At 37.4% G+C, this 22134-nt stretch overlaps 2 protein-coding genes across 2 annotated transcripts; one reads left to right on the forward strand and one right to left on the reverse strand.

Moving 5' to 3' along the window:
• The first annotated feature begins 3216 nt into the window (after positions 1–3216).
• LOC143884598 (protein DETOXIFICATION 18-like) lies at positions 3217–12396 on the forward strand. The gene is made up of 7 exons (XM_077388248.1): positions 3217–3622; positions 7881–8425; positions 10716–10802; positions 10927–10983; positions 11083–11321; positions 11414–11532; positions 12066–12396. Exons 1-7 carry the CDS (start codon positions 3374–3376, stop codon positions 12177–12179), a joined length of 1410 nt encoding a protein of 469 aa, XP_077244363.1. The 5' UTR covers positions 3217–3373; the 3' UTR covers positions 12180–12396.
• A 1141-nt stretch (positions 12397–13537) lies between these two features.
• On the reverse strand, positions 13538–21093 carry SWI2 (switch 2). The gene is made up of 8 exons (XM_077388247.1): positions 20675–21093; positions 18855–18961; positions 16644–17571; positions 16321–16568; positions 15727–15853; positions 15381–15656; positions 14868–15180; positions 13538–14106 (listed from the first exon to the last, which is right to left on the reverse strand). The coding sequence occupies exons 1-8, from the start codon at positions 21002–21004 to the stop codon at positions 13835–13837; spliced, it is 2601 nt and encodes an 866-aa protein (XP_077244362.1). The 5' UTR covers positions 21005–21093; the 3' UTR covers positions 13538–13834.
• Between the last annotated feature and the right edge of the window lie 1041 nt (positions 21094–22134).

The raw sequence follows: 22134 nt of genomic DNA on the forward strand, positions 1-22134 counted from the left end.
ACGGTGTTGTTGGTGTATAGATCTAAGGGTTAGGATCTTCCTATGGGGATGATTTTCCGGGCAAGGCCTCTTTACCCTGGGGCCCAACAAATAATGGTTTGGATCTTCTAAGGACATGCTTGTTTTAGATTATGACAACCGATTATGGAGTCTCAAACCTATTATTGGACTCAAAATTAGTTTAATTTTTGGTATTGGTTGGGGCCACAAAATCGGTTGTCATAATCTAGAAGTAAACAAACAGTTCATAAAAAGGCACTCCCAACTCCCAAGTGATTGTTTTACTTCCTTTCTTTTTTATTAAAAAAAAGGGAATTTGCAAAAGAAGCCTCCTACTTTGCTTTGTTTACCAAAAGAGTCCCAGTATAACAATATGCAAAAAGTCTATCACATTTGAGTAAATTTTGCAAATCACCTCATTGTGCAATTATTAAACCATGGTAATAGTTGCATTTAATAAGATTAATATTGCACAGGCAGTTCTCCATCTTCAAAGACATGAAGGTGATCAAATGACTTGAAAATAAAAATCCAAAACACAGTGACATGGGATTTTAACGTTTCTATCAAAAGGGTAGATTAATTTGGGAGGAAGAGAGTTAAGAAGTTTGGCAAAATAAATTTGGATTCTCCCAATCTAATCTTCTTGTCTTCTCCCCTTTGACTTCTTCTCCTAATCCCCCACCCAACTTCCAGCAACCAAACAGAGTACACAGGGATGATCCGAACTGTATGATCTATAGATGTTTATGTAACGTGCAGTCCTCGGCAGATCAGAGGGTCCCTATGGTGATGATTTATGGGGTACAACCTATTTACCTTGTGGCCCATCAAATGAACGGTTTGGATTGGGCGCCACTGTTCTTTCGGAAAGAGGGTTTAATTGAGCGAGTTGAGTTACCCGATTCGATTGAGATACTCGTGGCGACAATAACTGAGTTTATTGACTTGGTCTTTTTCTTTCTAAAGAGGAGGGCTCAGGCCGTACTAAAGAGAAATTATACAGTACCCGAGGGTGAAATCTAGTGTAGGTGGTATGACAAAAGTACCACCCTTGATAATTGATCCAACGAGGAATCCTAGATTAACAGAGCACCCTTGCAAATAAAGGGGCAAAGGGCGCCCTTTGCCCCTTTATTTGCGAGTGTGAATCTAGCATTCCTCTTATTCCAACAACAACCCACACTAATGAGGGCGCCCTTTGACCCTTTATTTGCAAGGGTGAATCTAGCATTCCTCTTATTCCAACAACATCCCACTTTTTAAGAGGCTGCTGTTGGATCAAATATCAAGGGAGTGAAGTCCGCTCGTGCACCATAGAAAGTCTCTGTAATAAAAGGTAGGGAAATGCTATCAGCAAAACCAATGTTTTAATAGTTGCACAAACGCAGCGTGTCTTTTTCTTTTTTAATTGGCTTGCCGCTTGTGAGAATTTTAAGGTAATTGTAATAAACTCTGATGCTCTGTTTGGTTGCTGGGTTTTTTTTGTTCCCAGGATTTATGTGGGTAAAGGTTTAGTGGTCACATCAGCTTTTTCTTGCTGACATCAGCAAAATCTTATCTTGAAAAGGGTGTTCTCTCTTTCTCTCTCTACCCTCTCTCTCCACTCAACATAATATCTTTCTCTAATTAATGCTTGTCCCCTCTTTTGTCTCCTACCTTTACCCACATAAATCCCAGGAAAAAAAAAAAACCCGGCATCCAAACCGAGCATGAGAGATTCTTAAATACTAAAAGACAAGCGAGTTAGTGAAAATATCAAAACATGGTAGTACTGGGGTTTTGTAGCAGGAGAAAGCTAAATTCACGTGCTGACAGTACCTTATGCCAGCTATTGTTGCAGTATTGCCCTCCTTTGTACATGGAGTTTAGCTTTTGAAAATTAAAAGATCTGGGGTTGGTCAGAGGGAGAGCACGCTATACACGCTATACACGCTGTTACGCTGGACCCGATTGTGACTTCACAACTAGTAAAATGGGTGATCGTGACCCCCCGAACTGATAGGTTGGATTGTACCGCATAAATCATCTATGAAAATCTAATGCTTAAAATTTAGAATGTTTGATGGATTTTGATTCTTGATTTTGGCTCTATCGGGGACATAAATCACATTTTGCGAGAAAACAGAGCTTAGCAGCATACTCACAGTCAATGAGTGTGTTCATAAACATGCCCAATTGCACTTCAAGTGCAATTTGGGCTATTTTTTAAAAAGCATGCTGTAAAATAAAATTAAAAAAAAAAACCCAAAATTCAAGTCAAATAATCTGAATTGCAATTTGGGTCTCCGTGTTGAAAAGTTCCTAAAAATAGCGGCTAAGGCGTTGGCAATTCTCAGATCTAAACCATTCATTCGTTGGGCACCCATATGGATAGGGCGTGCCCTGAAAATCTTCTCCATAGGATGATCCTAACCCTCGTCCATTTTATACCTCCACAAATTGGAGGGTTAGGTTAATTCTATGGAGATGATTTTAATGGCGCACCCTATATATTAGGGCCCAACAAATGAATGGTTTAGATCACCCAAACAGTAATTTCTCATTAACTAGGATCTTGAATCAAGTAAAACAGTTTGGTGAGGTTTTTGCCGCCGCGGGGGGTGGGGGGGGGGGGGGGGGGGGGGTGGTAATAGCCATCAGAGGTGGGGATGTTAACCCATCAAGTTCAGGTCTGCTTGTTTTAGGGACCTTTTGGCAATTATGCTTTAAAAGTAGGACCACATGAATAATATGCCATTCTCATTCCTAGGTGGCTGACTCTCCCTAAAAACTTTCTATACACATTGATAATCAGACCCAAAACATGGGTGGTTAGGATTAATCAGCGCTTTATACAACAATGGTACAACTAGATGTGATATATATATTTTTTAAAAAAAGTGGGCCCTTATCATTTAATGGTCCAAACTATTCATATTCTGGGTCCCAACTGTAATAGGATGATCCTCACCCTTAGAATTGTAGCAAGATAAAATTATCATTCTTTTAATCTCCACTGCTTATTATATATCCAACGGCTGTGTGAGGTGGACGACATAGGTGAAAGTGAAACGGCCTCTTTGGGGAATTAATCAGCGCCCAGACAAAAACAGGAAACAGCGTAATGAGTGCTCATACAGAAAAAAAAAACGTGTGTAAAATCTGTTGGGATGTCTTTCTTTCGCACCAAGACTGAGGAAGAGAATAAGATAGAATTAAAAAACAGAGGTGGGATATAAATTGCTTAAAGCATGCTTTTATTGGCCACTTAGAGGGGGGTGGAAGGATCTTAAAAAAGAGGTGGGATATAAATGCTTAAAGCATGCTTTTATCGTCTCTCTTTTTCTCACAACTATCCCATTTAGCATTCACAGAGAAGAAGGAATAGTAAATGGCAATGGGTTCTAATGCAAGTCCTTTAGAAGGAGATGAAGAAGAAAAGAGATGGTGGAGAAAGTTTTTGGATGTGGAGGAAGCCAAAAAACAAGTGTTATTCTCCATCCCCATGATGCTTGTCAATGTCTCTTATTACTGCATTGCTATGGTCTCTGTTATGTTCGCTGGCCACCTCGGCGAACTTGAACTCGCTGGCTCCACACTTGGTAATTCATGGGCCACTGTTACTGGATTTGGCCTCATGGTATCTCTCTCTCTCTCTCTATCTATCTATTATCTTCTCTTTGCCTTTTTTTCCCCTAGATTTTGGGTTTTCCTCTGTTTGGTACTATCTTGTCTGATTAGATAAATCTGCTCTGCGAATGTTTCATAGTTACAAGGGTGGGAGATGCATGAAAAAAAATATTGGGGAAACGAGAAACGAGATAATGATAGAAAATCATAGAAAAAATACACATGAAACACAAGGAAAACACAAAATATGTGGTTTTGTAGATTTAAATTTTGTTAGTTTCAAGTTCCCATCTGAATTTTTCTTTTTCTTTTTATTTTTATTAAAATATGTGCTATTGTTTTTTTTTTTAATATGTATTCCACACATGTTTCCTACAAGTTTTACATGCGTTTTCTACGAGTGCCGCGCCTACATTTATCATGAGTTTCACACATGATTTATAAGTTTCTCAAATGTTTCCCATGCGCTTCAGAAATATTTCTCCATTTTTTTTTATCATGTTTTGGAAACGTTTTTGAAACACGGGAAACACTTTTGAAGGGAAATGAGTTTCCTACCTGCTAGAAATGTGTTTTAGGGGAAACGGGTTTCCCATCCGCCCAAGGAGCTTCCGGCAAATATGGTATGTTCAACAGACAATATGAATGTTCCAGTTGGTTTTATTAATGAAAAAACTAGTTGGTTTATTATAATTAAGATTAGCTTTTGTAATCTTTGAAAAGTACTTCATAATCCACTATGAGGGATTACATTGCTTGAGTTCTTATGAAATATTCATAAATTGAAAAAATAAATAAATAGCATCTCAATCAAAATCATACAAATTAAAGACAATAACAAATGAAAATAAGGGCTTCAGCTAATAAGATGAGAAAGATGTTCAGGCGACCGTCATACATTTGACAGGAAGTTTCAGGAGTCCCATTTGGGTGTCCAATGTGTAAGCTTGCTGAACTGATAGGATATTGTGCAGGTGGGAATTGGGAGTATATTAATCGAAAATTATCTGAACTGATAGGATATTGTGCAGTGGGGTCCTATCACAGTTTGGCATTAGGGAACTCAACATTTCATCCTTTACAGGACTGGGAGAGGAGATAGATAAAGAGACAATACTTGTCCTATGGAATGGAGTGTGCCTAAGGGTTCTTGCTTAGCCAGCTTACTTTTCAGGAGAGAAAGACGGTGTGTGCGGCACCGAGGAATAGATGAACTAACAAGTCTTCCTTACGGAGGAATAGCATTGGGAATGGGATAGCGAAACCTATGAAATAAAGCACTGCCAAAGCCAGGCTAACAGCCAGCTGGGCAGGATACTGAACCTGAGAAGGAAAGCGAGCGTGTATTGGTATAGAGGTTGCGTGTTGGTCTTCGTAACCCAATTTCTCTGGCAGAGATGAGCTGGCTTTCAAAGACCTTCACTAATTAGTTATCCCAGAGTGTAATCGTCGTCAGTAAGCTTGCGCTGATAGACCTGCTCCGAGGAGTACCTCCCCTAATACGTCAGAAGAACTAGGACAAGAGAGTATGGACCACGCAACGGTGTTGCGCTTCCAAGCAGATTTGTCCCGGCGAGTGGCCCACTGCACTGGCCCGCTGGTTTCTCATTACTCAACTCCATCTATTCTTATCCGCAAGAAAGGAGACAGAATCTTTATTTGGAAACATCATACACTATCTTTGGTATATCATGAAAATCGATCAAGATATTTTTTTTTGACACGTAAAAGGAGGGGAAGGACATGTAATTAGGGTACAACTGTAAAAAGAGAGACAGCAACTGTGATGTTCAAGAGACAGGTGGTAGGGAAAACTTAAACGACGAAATGACGAACATGCGCTGGTGAATTCGGACATTGTAGGAAGATACACCGAACAAGGGCAGGGAATGTTTTTTTTTTTTTTTTTTTCAAGATTGAGAACTATCTTCGTAAACTAGTATTTTTCATAGTTTTGACACCTTGTGAGCAGGATCGTTTAAGCGGAGCTAGCATCTTGAATCAGGCTGGAATGTAAAATTGCTATAGTTGTGAAGCGAGATTCATAGCCAAATCAGAGTTATAGCTAGAAAGATGACAGGCAGTTGATCAATCCACTGAAAGGAGAGAAATTAAAAGCAAGGTTTTAAATTTCAGTTTCGATTTCATTCGGCATGGAAATGAAAACGTTTCGGTTTGGATTTGAAATTTTGGTAGAAATCTTGTAAAATTTTAGAAATGTATGGAAACATATGCAAATAATGGACATCTGAGATGAAACTTCAAGTAGTACTAGAATAGGCACAAAATACATACTAAAAAAAATCACCATATAAGCAGATAAAAATTGCCCATAATGGTTTAACAATATCAAAAAGCTAGTCAGAAAAGGAGTGGAATAATGAGGAGGTAATGTATGAGAAAAGAGAGAAAGAAAGTGAGTTCGACGTAGTCACCTCCACTCCTAAGCTGGGTCAAGATAAATTTTGATGGCAGCAAAGTAAACACGGGTCAGGCGGATAAAGGTGGGCTCTTTTGAGATTCAAATGGACAAAAACTCTTATCCTATTCAGGACTGGTTGGTGAGTGCCGAGGCTGAAGCTAAAGCATTGCTATGGGTTTCGGTAAACGGCTCGGGCCCATCAATCATTGAAGGCGATTCGTTCAATGTCATAGCACGGGTAACTAATTATCTTCACTGGTATGGAAGACACTGCCGGTGTACGCACCTGAGGTAATCAGAAAATTAAAGTTGCTGGAGGTTAGCTTCTTCCAAGAGTATGGTTTTAAATTTCAGCCGAAATACCAAAATTTCGGATTTTGGCCGGGACCGATATTTAAATCCGAAACCGAAAATTTAAAACTTCAGCTGAAATTATAAGATTTTCACCGAAATTTCATCTTCGGATGAGTCCGAAACCGAAACCGAGACCAAAATTTCAATCCTTGGCCAAGACAACGAGACCGGGAAGGGACCGAGAGTTACTATTGCAGCTGATATTTGGTCTTCAAGGAACTGACAGGAAGCAACTTAGATCCTGGTGGCACTGGAGTGCGTGGATCTGAATGGAAATTCTTGGGTTTTAGTAAGTGATGTCTATTAGTGACTGAACTGTAATGGGGTATCAAGCTGGGTACCTTAAATGGGTCCAGAAGGCTCCCTGGTTTTTTCGATGTATAGTTTTATCTTTGGTGGGACACCTTGTCTCCCATCGATGTAATATTTACAGCTATCAGTAAAAAGTATACCTTTTCAAAAAAAGAAAAAGAAAAAAGCTAGTGACATGCACTGTCACGTATGTCTGATAATCCAGTACAACACATTTTACATGTAATGTATATAAATATTTATACATAATACGTGCACAACATTTCACATCCAATTCATGTACATAAAATTATGTAACCCATATTGGTATAATAAACTAATAATACTCTTATGGTTCATTTCTGTTCCGGCATATGTTTTGGTGGGATGGAAGTGAAAACATTTCTATCATTTCGTGTTGGTTTCGGTGAAAATGTAAAACTATAATTATGAGGTACTGAAAAGGGTTTTTCAGTAAGAAGCAAGGGGGCCAGTCCTTTAATGCAAAGCAATATGATTGATCACTGTAGTCAAAGATTCTGTAAACACTGCAAACCAAGTCCTGAAATCCACTGCTCGATCTGATCATAGTGATTCAAGTCGTCAAAAGATGAATTTCGATTGAACTGAGCAAGAAATGTGAAATTCAAGCTTGATAACAACTTCAATGATGACTTGATTTAATTCAAAATTTAGAACTGAAACCACCTCCTCCACTGAGACTGTTAAAGCAAGATGGTGCAAATCCATGGTCTAGGAAAGACAATATCTCATAATCATAGAGAGATTTATAACCTAACTTGTAAAATTTATATTCTTGTCTGGGTGTTATCTCTTATTTGTTTTGCTGCTGTGATGCATGGTCCTACTGCCTTTTCCAGATTGGCATATACCTCCTCAATTGAAACATTTATACATGACACCGCCTCTAGATTTTGTGAAGCTAATTTCAGCTTTCAGTGGTACCCTATCATTACATTTGTTTTTATTTTGTTTTTCCAACAACTAGTTTCTCCTTTCAACATCAGTAACATCAGTTAAATTAGATGGTTTGTTATGATGCTTGGGTTGCTGGACTCATTTTTCTATGTAGGATGTAGTGAATGTGATTAAAAATCATGCAGCAGAAAATTTACCTCTTTTCAGTGGATTTCTCTATATAAATTTTCACATTGATTTTTCTCATGCGTTTTTGTTTCAGGTTGGTCTAAGCGGGGCACTTGAAACTCTTTGTGGCCAAGGATTTGGTGCAGAGCAGTACAGAATGTTAGGGATTTACCTACAAGCCTCTATCGTTAATTCCTTCTTATTTTCTGTAATTGTATCTGTGTTGTGGTTTTATTCAGAATCCATACTAATTTTGCTCCGTCAAGACCCAGAAACTGCAAAAATGGCTGGCCTCTTTTTAAGATATCTGATTCCAGGAATATTTGCATATGGCTTTCTCCAATGCATTTTGAGATTTCTCCAAACACAAAACATTGTGATACCATTGCTCATATTCTCACTTATTCCATTGCTTATCCATGTGGGGATAACATACGTACTGGTTCACCAAACATCTCTTGGCTTCAAGGGGGCAGCTCTAGCAGCTGCAATATCATTTTGGATATCGTTACTTATGTTGTCATTCTATGTGAAATATTCGAAGAAATTCAGGTCTACATGGGAAGGGTTTTCACTCGAGTCCTTACAGTACGTACTTCCAAACATGAAATTGGCAATCCCCTCAGCGTTGATGGTGTGGTAGGTTAACTTCTCCAGTTATTGCTTATCCTACAATATTGCAAGGTGATATTTTTTGTTTCGGGATCTTTTGAATTCGTCTATCATGTATGCAAATAGATCATGCATTTAGCATGTTTCTTTTTTCATAATATCATTTTAGAAATTTGATGAAATGGCATGGAGACTTTAATACTTAAGGGTGAGGGCTTGTTATCTGAGAGAGAATGTCCATATTTGGAAGCAAAAGAAAGTGGAGAAACTCGATAAGGCTCACAGATTATCAAGATATAATTTTTTTTTTTGGAAGATATGAATACAAAATTCTCAGTGTGGCAACACTCTAGGGAGTTTTAATGTTTCTCTCCTATTAGTATTCACTCACGAACCTTTAAAATATGCGAGTAACAATTTCTCAGAATTATCACTTTCCAAGTTACCTGTCCATTTCACCTCGTTGTTGTGAAACATGTTTCATTAGCCAATATTTATCAAAGATGAGATTAAGTTGTGCTGGGGAAAAAAAGGCCAATAGGGACCTCATTCCTATCATTTTCTTGTCCTATAACCTGCATTTGTAACTAAGATAGCTAAAAGTGTGTATGCGTTAATGAGTAATGGCATCTATTCTCTAGGATAAGTAGTTGTTAGAGACAGTGGCAGTTCCTTGTTTCTCTAGTTTCTTTTTAATAGGTAAGCTGGCTTGAAGCCATGGCCTCGTTGTTGTCAATGTGATCTAGTTTGCACTCTCATTTTATTTTATTCTTCTTTTATTGTTGCTATTTTGATATGCCCGGGAAATGGAACTACGGTCTTCCTCTTTTACATCATCTCCATCATGCGCATAACTCGTTGCAACATCTGCATTGGAATAAAGGAATTCAGTTTTTTCTATAATAAATCCCAAGAACAACAAGGATAGTCCAGGGGACTAGATGTCCCCCGAACCAGTACATCCAAAACCAAATAAACAGCCCAATCTCACGAAGACACTAAGCCTATCAAGCTACAACAATTATGTTAACTTACCAACTTCTCCAAAAGCACCAACTTCTCCAATAGCTTAAGCTATTGGAGAAGTTGGTAAGTTAACATGGTATCAAAGCCAAAGGTTTTGAGTTCAAACCTCCCGGATAGCGAAAATCCACATGCAATGGTCAGCCCAAAGTGGGACCACATGTGCCACGTGTTTGTCAAGTGGGCCACACGTGTGGGGGAGTGTTAAAGTATAAAAATATAAATAACACCTTTCTCCAACAGCTTAAGCTATTGGAAAACTTGGTAAGTTAACAAATTACAACTGAAAATTATGAGACTATCGCTGCCACGCTACTGGAGATACAGCTGCTATACAACTGCCCAGCCCACTTGCAAAATATGTAGCCATTGTGACCTTCGATATGGAGCCACCTGTACCATATTCCCCCCTCCCTATCCGCTCTATCTAAAGCTGATCTTGTTTCCCATATTTCTGTCTACTGTTCCATTTTCTCATTGCTTGCTGTTAGAATCCTATTTTCTCCCATTATTTGGCACCATATATTTCTGAAATCTGCATTCTCCCGGATTTCCTTCTTGGGTTACTGAGTTGTTTTGTCCTAGAAGGCCAGAATGATATTTCTTACTCCAATGTTGTGGTTGTCTAACTTGATAAACTGTTATTTGTTGTACCTGTATCCATCGCATATGACTTGCATCCATATTTTTTGTGTTGGCATTCCTTTGGTCCATAACTCTTATACACTCCTGGGTACCTCTGGTTCACTCCTTTTAAAAAATGGTTTTCCTTTTTCCCCTTCTCAATTATCCATGGCATCCTTGTTCTCCCTTCTTTCTTTTTTTTTCCTCCCTACTTCGTTATTTAAGTAACAAAGAAACTTCTATTCATTATCTTTAGCCATCTCTTGAAACCACAGTGTGCTAGCGAGGATCACATGCTACCATTAGAACAGGGTGGTACCAACTGCATCACAATTCGTTTATGGCCACAATAATTTCATAACCATATAAATAAATGCTATTTATTACTATCACATGTAGACATTATTCTATAACTACTATGCTTTTCTTAATGTTTATGCTAGATATCTGTGTTTCATTTTTATCTGTTAATGATATTCTTGGTAAGACATACAACTTGGTTTTTATTGATAAGGTCTTTAACCATTTAAACTTCTAGCAATATGGCTACTTCCGACAACTTATTTGGTTCTCCGTAATTTCCTATGCTCAGCATAGGTGGTTCTCCATATACATTAATCTTTAGCATATCTCATTAATTGCCAATATTTGATGTTTCATACCATCCCAGCTTGGAGTACTGTGCTTTTGAAGTTCTGGTGATACTGGCGGGATTGATGCCAAACTCAGAAAACAGTACATCACTGATTGCTATTTGGTATGGTTTCTTTACCCACTCATTGTATGGTCACTTTAATCATCACAGAGATGGTTTTCTAAACTGCAGTACTGTGGAAACTTGAGCCCGTATAACTGAATATTTATCTACACGGTATCTACAGTGTGAATATAAGTGCTGTTGCGTTCATGATTACATATGGTTTCAGTGCAGCAGTGAGGTATAGTCCACTTAATGCCTAGACTTTGATAGTAATTTGAGGGTTTGCTAGATGTACACTATTCATTACCCAGTTAGTGAGTAAATGCTTTTGTGACAGCACTCGCGTGTCGAATGAGTTGGGCGCCGGGAATATTGATCGAGCAAAGAAAGCCGTCGCAGTGACAGTAGAGCTTTCTTTTGTTTTTTCTCTAGCATTCGTCTTTACACTAGCCTTAGGTCATGATATTTGGGCCAGTTTTTTCAGTAACAGCCAGTTGATAAAGAAAGAATTTGCTTCCATGATTGCCCTGCTTTCAGCATCCTTATTATTAGATTCTGTGCAGGGAGTATTATCAGGTGCACAAAGTTCTTATTTACTTTTGCCACCAGCCCCATATGTTGCTCTCAGATGGACAAATTTCATGTTATATTTGATGCATGATTTGCAGGAGTGGCTAGAGGATGTGGTTGGCAACATTTGGTTGCATGGACCAACTTGGCAGCTTTCTATATTGTCGGCATGCCAATATCTATCCTTCTTGCGTTCAAGGTTAAACTACATGCTAAGGTGAGTGTTTTTTTTATTTTTTAAAAATGGGTATATGCTAAAGCGGAGTTATCAATGTGGATTTCTAATGATCAAATGCTTCACAGAAATTTCTATAAATCTTGTAAAATGCTTCTATCTTTTTGAAACAAATGCAACAGTCGTCTTGAGGGTTTGAACCTACTTTTCTCAACAAAAGTAACCTAAGAAATATAATTCCAGATCATAATTTATTGAATCAGTACTTCCATATTTCATTTTTATAACCCATCTTACTGATATCAAGATGCTTTGCAAAATTCACTGCTGAAACCATAGTAGCTAATTTCTTAGTACTCAGAACTGACTACTCATGCAAATTTTTCTGTTGTACTCCTAGTATTCTTTTCTACTCAATTGTTCCCTTGAGAAAGTTGATGTATGCTGTAACTATTCCATTCGTCATTCTCTGTCTTCATGTCATCCTTTAATTTTCTAATCTAGAGAAAGAAGTCGGACTGAATTATTATTATTTTTTTATCTAATGAAATTTGTCATTTGGGTTATTTGAGCAGGGACTGTGGCTGGGTCTGATTTGTGGTCTTTTCTGCCAAGTCTGCATTCTCATAGTGATTACGCTGCGCACCAAATGGAAGAAGATGGAACTGTCTGTGAATGATCGAGTTTAAAAATTAGTTTGACAGGAGAGGATGTAGGCAATATAGAGAAGTTTTTAGGTAGTCTGTCTTCTGGTTCAAAGCCTAAACAAGTTCATGTCATCCATTGAAGTTCAATTATCACCAATCTGTCTTATGAACTCGGCAAGCCTTGGAGGCCGAACTTTGGCATTCTATGTATGACAAAAGCAGTTTTGTTAAGGGTCTGTAGAAAGTTTCTTTCAGACTTAAATGGGTGCTAAAAAATATTGGCCTAAAATTTGTTTTAGCCCGTTTTATGTGGAAAGAAAGCCTAAAGGATTAAGCAGCTTCTTTCATTACATGAATGAAATGATAATGATGTTTTTTCTTCAAAGACTAAATACCATCTTTTTTCCAGCACTTCTTCTATTGACTTCCATCATAATTACAAAATTCTTCAAATTGTTAAAAAATTCTCAAAATATCATGCCTTGTTTTTACTCTAATAAGTCCCAAATAATTACAAAATTCTCGCATTTTTGTTTAAACGCAAAATTTCAGGATTCAATGCAAATTTGATAAATAATTCATCAATTTCTCATGTGTTATATGTTTAACTCATTAAAATCGAAATAAAAACAAAGCCCACATCCTAATAGAGCAAACACATGCACGTAAAACTGAACTCTTATCCTAATCTAGCAAACACATGCACTTGACCGTCCTTCCATACCTGTTTATTGCATCTTACATGGAAAAATAAGTATAAATAAGTAGATTAACAATAGATGTGCATCTCAATTGATTTAGGCATGCGTGGTGAATAAAGATTAAAAAAAAAGTGGGTTTTTTCTCATCTTTTTTCAAACTCTACCAAAACATTTCACACAATTTTCAAACATTTACCTCGGCCTTATTATTCCAGAATCCTCGTAACTTTGTAACTACAATTTCAATCGTAGGAAGGTTAAATAAAACTCAACTAGTACATGCCTACCAGATCAAACTCTCATGTCATAGCAAAATCAGTAGCTCCAATGGCGATGATTGGTAAGAGGCACCCTTCAAAAGCGTTTCCCTCTTCTACACTGGCATCCGAAATTTTAGTTCAATGTTCCTCTGAAATATTCAGGGGAGATTCTCTACCTTGTTAGATTGGCTCCATTGCTCCCACCAACAGGAGCAGTCACGTGCTTCATAGTTCCTACCAAACTTTCAACACTTAAAAGTCATGCATTTGTTGACACTAGAGCATAACTTCAACTCCTGTGTGACTCAAAAGTTCTCGTCAAAGTTCATGAAAGTTCATGAGAGCCTATATGCCCATACATTCAAAGTCTTAGGTCCCTTCGCAAAATTCCCATGGAGTTCACATGACCTTCAAAATCCTGAGCGACTAACCCCCCTAATAACACAACATGTGATTCTCCACATAAATGTTCTAAAGATTTTACAACAGCATGTACATTTGTTAGATCCATCAGCGTGCACAGAGGATGCATTTGGGTGTACAGACAAACTGCGATCTAGAAAACCAAAAGTTGCACCAAAACTACAATTTGGGTGTGTATTACCAAAAAGCTACCTTTAGAAAGCTTTAAAATTTTAATAATATACATTGTGTACATCAATGGCCGCTGTGGCTGTGTGTTACGGCTGTGGCTGTGTGTTACATTCGTGATCATCTGGAAAGCGATTGTTTCTGTTCAATGAACCTCCATCTTCTCCCTTTGCCTCTTCTCATTATAGTCTAGGAGAACTTTCTCCCGCTGTGAAGGCGATGCAGAGAGAAGCCACTTGCTGAACTCAAGCTCCCCCATGCCCATAAAATGAGCAAGGAGACTGTATTGGCTGCTCTTCTCCTGCTTCTTAGAAAGGGAAGCTTTGTCTTTAATTTGGCAAGAAGTTGCATCTTTCTTCTCCTGAAGCCCAGGTCCACAGTTGACGATATCTTCATTACGATGAGCATAAACGATACCTACATGCCAAAACCACAGACAAGTTTTTGTTGGATGACAATGGCATCTCAAATTGTTTGTACTAATCTATTCCGCAAGCAAGCAAGATATATACATGACGAAAATGGAAATACTCAAGGATTGCAATGGATTTTTTTTTTTTGAAAGCTTTCTTTTTCAACAAAAAAACGCTGATGGCAAGGATTGCAATGGAATTGAAGATGGTGAGACAGAAAGAATGCATTTAACGGGGTTAAAGAAAGATGTTTGGTAGAAATATATATTACTCAATGCTAGATGCGGCCATGCTTGGTAAGTGGTTACACACTACTAGTCTTGTCCAAGATACAAATTAGTGAGAAAGAAGTAAACCAAAATATGAACATTTTTTGTAATGCTCTTAACATGAAAGATTACAGAGAAGGAAGAAAATATAGAGCATATGAAAGGAGATTCATTTAAAAGGAAAATAAAGGGAAGCATCTACGGCCTGAAATAAGCAGCAACCCCAATACCACACAGGATACTGGAATATTATGGGACGGGATTGATTCCTTTTGTCTTAAACTGAGGACAATTTGGACTAAACAAACAAAACAGTATAATAATAAACTGACTGTTGGATTTGTATCGCGAATAAATATTAAACCATCTTCGAGACCTTAACAAATTTTATAAAGGCTATAGAGTTTTTTGTGAGAAAGATGTCCATTCAGATAAAATGGTTGGAAAGAGGTGTGATGTAAGGAAAAGAAAGCAGCATAGTTAATAGTAACCTTACCCAAATTTTCAAGCATTGGTTCAGTTTTCTTAGTGATGACCAGGCCATCACAACTTCTAACTTCAGACCATGATACCAATGCTTCATTTTGTTTCTTTGGAAAAGCACAGTCAAATTTAGGGCTGATAAGCAAATTCTTATTTGTAAGATACGTCCCAAGTTCAGTTGGAGCCTCTTTTGTGCCATGAGAATGCCCACACTCCAGCCCATGTTTCTCATGCAATTCAATGATCTCTCTGGTAAAAAGCTTACCAGACAGGTCACGAAATAGATTGCAGATTCCGAAAAGCTCACCTTTAAATAATTTGCAGTCCTGCGAAGAAAATGCAAACAGAGAATGCTCTAAACATAAATATATTAAATACAAATACAAGTAGATGAAAGAAATATTATAAACCAAGAAAAAGCAATGATCATACCTGGAAACCTTTAAGAATGTGGTAAAAAAAAGATGCATTAAATACAAATACAAGGGACAACATTAAAATCCAAGACCAGCCAAAAGGTTCAAACCTGGACACCTTCAAAGTAACGCCGTTCCATTTTTCCTGAAATAGCAATATTTGATAGTTGTTGTTTATACACCTGACGGGAATAAATCAGCTCCTCAAGGGAACCAGCTGCGAGAAGGCGAAACACTATAACATGCCGTTTCTGACCATAACGAAATGATCTATCCTGCGCCTGTAAATCTTGCGCAGGATTCCAATTTGGGTCAAATATTACAACACGATTTGCACTGACAAGATTCAGACCAAGCCCACCAGCTCGAGTTGATATGAGGAACACCTAAAAACAGACACGGGCTTTACACAATTGGTCCTTGAATTTTATTCAGGTGTTCAACTTAAAATAATACCTGTTTGCTTGGACTTGAGTTGAAATCATCGACAAGAGATTGGCGGCAGCTCATCGGGGTTGAACCATCAAGTCTAGAAAAGCAATAACCTTTCCGTATAAGAAACTTCTCCAGTATGTCTAGCATCCTGCTGACAGCAATTCAATGTCAGTTGCAGAAACAAAAATTAGAAAAGAACTGAGGGCGTGTTTGGTAAAATCACGAAATGAAGGAACCAAGTAAAGGTAATATCTCAAAGATGACACCAGTTAGGATCACATCAAGAAAGAAGCTGAGGAAGAGTACAAAAATTTAAGATCCACGTAGTAGTGAAAAGAAAGATATCACAGTACTAAAGACGATAGACCCGGTGAATATATTGTGAGACAGTGCAGGTAAACTGTTCATTTAACTCCACTTATCGGAAAATTCTTGATTATTCAACAATAAGAAAAAACTATACTCAACTCAACTCAACAAAGCCTTTGTCCCAAACTAGTTGGGGTCGGCTAAATGAATCCTTTAGAAAAATTTCATGAAAAAAAAGACTATGGTGAACCAAAAAGAAATACATGGATTTAGAGCACCAGACATATTCTAGACACGGATAATCACCTGACAGAATAGCTGAATAGAAGAATCTTGTCACCTTCTGAAGCCCATGATAACATTAGCTTTTCCAGTGCTTGCATTTTCCCACAGTGTTCCACATCGCTAAGGCCCATGAAACTCTCACTTTGAGTATTACCACCAACCAAATCTATATCACTACCAAAGACAGCAGAGGCAAACTCTGCATCTTTCCTTTGTTTCTCAATTTCATCCTTAGGGTTAGGCTTAATCAACTCCAAGTGATTGCTTATCTAAGAAAGATCCAGCTCCACAATGTAAAAATAAAAAAGGAAAACAAATGCAAAGAGAATCATAAGTTAAAATACCTGTTGAAGCTTGATAAGGCAAGGAAGAACAAGGCAGAAGGGACATGAATCACAACCTTCAGGGTTGTCCTTATGAAGATAAGACCAGATTATGCCATTTTTGACAATCCTGTTGCAGCACTCGACCTGAGTTAGAGGACTTCCACAGCCACAGGGAAGGTCCTTATTTATGAGACATTGTATATCTGGTAGTTCTAACATCCTTCTATACACACGCTTCTGCAACTCACTCATCGCACAAAAAACAACATTGTCCTCTTTTCCCATCATCAGATGCCCAATAGTCTCCTCCTTGGTCCGTCTTAACAGATACTTACGCAACACTTCCACCAGATGCTGCTTGCGCTCATCAGCAATCTGGACAAATCTTTTAGGAGCACTTAACCTCTGACCATGCTTCAGTGGTTCATCATAGAAGTCTCGAAAATGTTCCCGTGTCCCTAAGGATCCAGGTGCAACCCAGTCAAAAAGATTAAACAATTCCAAAATTTTATTCTGCATGATGGTTCCTGTAAGACCAAAACGTTTGGCTGTTTTAACTCTTAGACATGATCTATATAGTTGGGATTTTTCATTTTTTAACTTGTGTGCCTCATCAACTATCACAATATCCCACTGAAACTCTGCTAGGATTTTATCATGAATTCTAAATGTGTCAAAACTGGTTATAAGTATCTCAACACCATGTGCTTCTAGTTTCTCAAGAATCAGATCACGATTTTGCCCATGATAAACAGCAACACTGAAGGTTGCCCAAACAGAAAACTCATTCTCCCAGTTCTGAATAACAGAAGTAGGGCAAACAATCAGTACAGGGCCCTTCTTTCCCACATGGTCGCTCTTGACCAGGTTAGACTCACCATGTTCTGCATCTTTTCCAGCCACAGCGGCCAAGAATGCAATTGTTTGGATGGTCTTCCCCAGCCCCCTGTTCAAGGAAGGAAAAAAAGGCAGACTCAGCATGCAGACCATGAAAAAGGATAAAGTTCTTTAGATTTAGACTGAAATGGAAATTCAATTACTACCAATCCAAGAAAAATACAGACAAAACAAAATCAAGCTGTTGCATCAGAATATTATCTCAGAAATAACCTCACAGGATGAAAAGTAAAACAAGTCAAAGGCAGCAGCTTCACATAATTTCCATTTAACCAAAAAATGTAAAACGCAAAAGGCTTGAAAGCTATGATTAAACTATTCGAAAAAGCTTAGCACACCATCCGCTAAATGTACAATAAGTGTGCCATTTCTACAGAATTAATCCCTCGGTGGAAAAGCATTCTAAAAGGAAGCTCTTTTTTTTTTTTTTGGTAAAACGAAGCTTAGACCCTTAAAATTATCACATTACAAAAATAACGCACAATCATCCAATTTAAATTAATTAACAGAAGACAAACAAATACAAAATATAGCATTAACTTGTTATCAAGCTCCGACTGACACGGTAAATTAGCATATCTACAGAACAACGAGAGCAACCTAATATGTAGTAAGATAAAGCATGAGACTGCAAATAAACCAATAGCCATAATCTATCAATATGTTGATGGTGTGCACGTGCACACACAAATCAGTTCATCATGCTACATAGGAACTAGGAGTCAAGTCAACCGATGTGTGAATTGAGACACTCGAACATGTATAAATGGCACCGATAAAATAATTAAACACAAGGAAAAAAATAGAAAAGAATTTGAACAAATTGGATCAATATATTCAAATAGTTAATATGATTCTATGGTACATGGTTTCTTCTGAATGGATGATGCACCCCTGTTGGACACGTGTCAGATTCCAATACTTTAGGATTCACCGCAACACTTTTAAATATCTTTTATCTATTTTTTATATGATCTTATGTACTTTAAGGAACGATAATGAGGAATGTCTCAAAACTAAATAGCCTGAAAGGACTATTCTATCCATATTGAAGGAAATGACTAATTACCACTATCTTATGTACTTGAATGCACAATAATAAGGAATGTCTGAAAACCAAATAGCTCCAACTATAAAACATACTACATCATATAAAAACAGACTCGTGTTGTACATGAGCGTGTATGCATTTCTCAATACATATGAGTTATCAGCTCCATAAATTATCATGATGTCATGGTTTACTGGATAAAACAAAAGAAAAGCAAAAGAAATACAAGGTTATTAGAAGATGCAGGGCAAAATAATATGAGACAATAACACAAAACTCACATGTCATCTCCAAGAACTCCCCCATGGTTTTTCTTGTATAAACTATACAAGAACCTCACTCCCTCTCTTTGATGTTCAAAGAGCCTACAATTGATCGATGCAGGAACCTACAACAAAAGAAGTAAATTTTATAAACATGTCCCAGTGAAAATACTTTCACTGAAGTTCCATACAGAAACAGTTTGCATAAATAAGAATTATATTTGAAATTTGAGGCCCCATAAAAATATTTACCGGAATGATATTTAGCATGACCTAGAACCAAAAGACAATGTTCTCAGTTTGAGGCCCCATAAAAATATCTACTGGAATGATATTTAGCATAACATTGAGCCAAAAGACAATGCTTTCAAGATAACCACTTAACCAGTAAACTCAAAAGTAAATAATCAGAAACACATTGGACATCATTTATGTATGAACCTTCCAAGAAGAAAAATTGTTCTTTGTATAATAGCCTTCAATCTTCAAACCATCTGAATCACATTATACATGCAATTGCACAAAGAAATTTGAAGTCAAATAGATTCAGGAGAAGCTGCAGTGAAGCTTATATCTCCATCTCTCCTCAATAATCCATTTGAACATCTAATCGGACCTCCTTTTAAATTCAAAACCCAAACTTCTCTTCATCTTCCACTCAAAACCCTAACACTGTCATTACCCCCATTTGGATCCCTCATTCATTTCTAACTTTCATTCAAATCCTGAAAACCCACCATTCAAAAACCTAAAACCCATTCATTTGAAACTCTAATCCTGTCTTTTCTTTTCCTTCTAAAATTTTAACTCCAATCGAGAATATTTTTGCAACCCTACATCCCCACTTCCACATCTTCAAAACCTTCATCCTATTTACCTTCTTGTCCATTAAATCCTATATTCAAAAACATACACTAATCTCTTACTTCTTTTCAACATGCTTCATCTTCAAGGCCTACTTTCGAAACCCTAGTCCATCCCTCACAAAAACAAATCATAATCAGAAAAAAAACTAATCTCTTACTTCTTTTAATCTTTTGTATTTTACTAAAGAATACCGTGTGCAATTTCACATGGAGTTTCAAAATTGCCACAAAGGTGACCTCTCTGTTGCGGCAGTACTCGAAAAAATCAAAGATCTTGTCGACTAATTTTCCACAATCCAGAAACCATTTGATGAACATAATAAAGTAAAATACAATCCACTTTGGGAGATAATTATGTAATGTCCAACACTCTGATCCTCACACGCCTAACTTCACCTACCTTTATTGAATTGTGTCTGTTTCAAAATGAGTACCTCCTATTCGCTACAAAGGAATCTACAAAGCTTCCCCAGCACAATCATTATAGCAGAAATTACGAGATATGTATATATAATATAATTAAGCAGCCACGAACATTTATCAAAGTACGCTTGGAGCTCATATAATTAATGCTCCATAAATTTATAATCTCTTATATCCTATGCTCAGACCAGGAACCGATATTGTTCCTACGTTGGTAATTTATAATCTCTTATTTCAAATCCAGTGTCTTCTTAGATATTGTTGTTCAAAATATCTACGTTGATATATCGGCCTTATGAATCCGAGTCAAGCCTTCGCCATAGTCATAGGCACAAGCATTGAGGCGAATTAAGTGTAACTTTCTGCTTCCTTATTTGTAGAGAATTTCAGATAATGGAAAATTCCATAACTATTATAGTAAAAAAAAAAAGAAAAACTCCGGTTAAATCCATCCATCTTTTGACCTAGATTACTCGAAACACAGATAAAATGCCATAGAAACAAACAATCAAAAGGAAATATCCGTGTATAAATAAATAACATAAGTACCTGAACAAGAGGGATTTCGTGAGGGGGAGAGATAATCAAGGGCTCAAAGGGTCCTAATGGATTGGAATGGGAAGGGACGGTCTCGGAGGGAATGGGAGGACCACGATCAGCTTCATCTTCTTCATCATCATTTTTATCATCCTCTTCTTTAATTGGGATCTGGGAAGGGTCTTGGAGGCGTAGGAGCTGCTGAGAGAGGGTGGATTTTGGGGGTTTTCTTTGAAGGGTTTGATTGAATTCCGAGGTTGAGGAATGAAAATTGATGGAGAATGGAGAAGAATTAGAAATGGTGCAGTGTTTTAGGGTTTCCTTAAAGCTGCTCAATGACATGGGATTGCTCTTTCAAATTAACCAAAACAGGAACTGAAAACTAAAGCCAAGACATATAGAGATATGGAGGATTTTGAAAGTGGGCAGTTTTTCTCTTGTTTCTACTTGTAGTCAGACGAGTCTGACAGTATATGAAGATATATCCTATAGTCAGACGCGGGAATTTCTGACCGCATGATTTGTCCTTACACGTGGCATCATCTAGCAGAGAGTCAGAGACCTGGGAGATATGGGCGTTTCGAAGCTTGTATGGTGGGGCCTCAGCAGTCTGATGATTGGGATCCGTTGATCTTGTAGGTCAGTATGGTACCCATGTCGTGTTCGGATCCTCAGTAGACAGATCCCTTGTAATTTATCAGGGCCCACAAATACCAATGGGTGAATTTTCAATTAACATTCTTTCAGAACTCTCTGCAACGTACATTTGAAGGAAAAACAATCTAAACCCTCTAAAAGCTTAAAAAATGCTCCTATTCCTTTTTTATCCTAATCATAATTAGCAAAACATGATATGAGATCAATGCTAAACTCAAGGGCACCCTTGCAAAAATCAGAGGAAACGGTGCCCCCATTGGATGGACTTGCCAATGTACATTTAATATTCATTGACTTTTACTTTCTTTAAATGCATTTCGGTGATGTGTAAGGGCGTCTTTGAGTTTAGCATTTCTCTTAATATGGTATTGGCTCAAAAAATGTAATAAAAAATAGTCAAATAAATAGAAACACAAAAAAACATGTTTTAATAGATTTAAAGAATTTGTCATTTACAAACTATAGCATGGCATAATTTGAAAAGCCGGTCAGAATGCGTTTAATACGTTTAAAACACGTTTGCTGAAATTGACCAATGGGGGTGCCCTTGAAGCTGTTTTTTGCAAGGGCGCCCTTCATGCTATCATTGGTCTAAAAAAATAATAAGGCAAAATGACATGAGTGCAAATTTTAATTTTAGGAAATTGCTAATAAGGAAGTCGCTTTCATTACTGTAAAATACACTTATTTGATCCAACTTCGGCTTTGATTATGTGATCAAATCCATTAATCTGTACGACAACCATAAGTATGGAAAAATGTGTTGAGAACACATCTAATGATCCAACAAGCCCTGTTTAGGATTATTTCAAGAA

The sequence above is a fragment of the Tasmannia lanceolata genome, unplaced genomic scaffold (genome assembly GCF_043159265.1).
Source record: "Tasmannia lanceolata isolate RefF3 unplaced genomic scaffold, GAP_Taslan_0.1 ptg000008l, whole genome shotgun sequence".
NCBI classification, from domain to species: domain Eukaryota; kingdom Viridiplantae; phylum Streptophyta; class Magnoliopsida; order Canellales; family Winteraceae; genus Tasmannia; species Tasmannia lanceolata.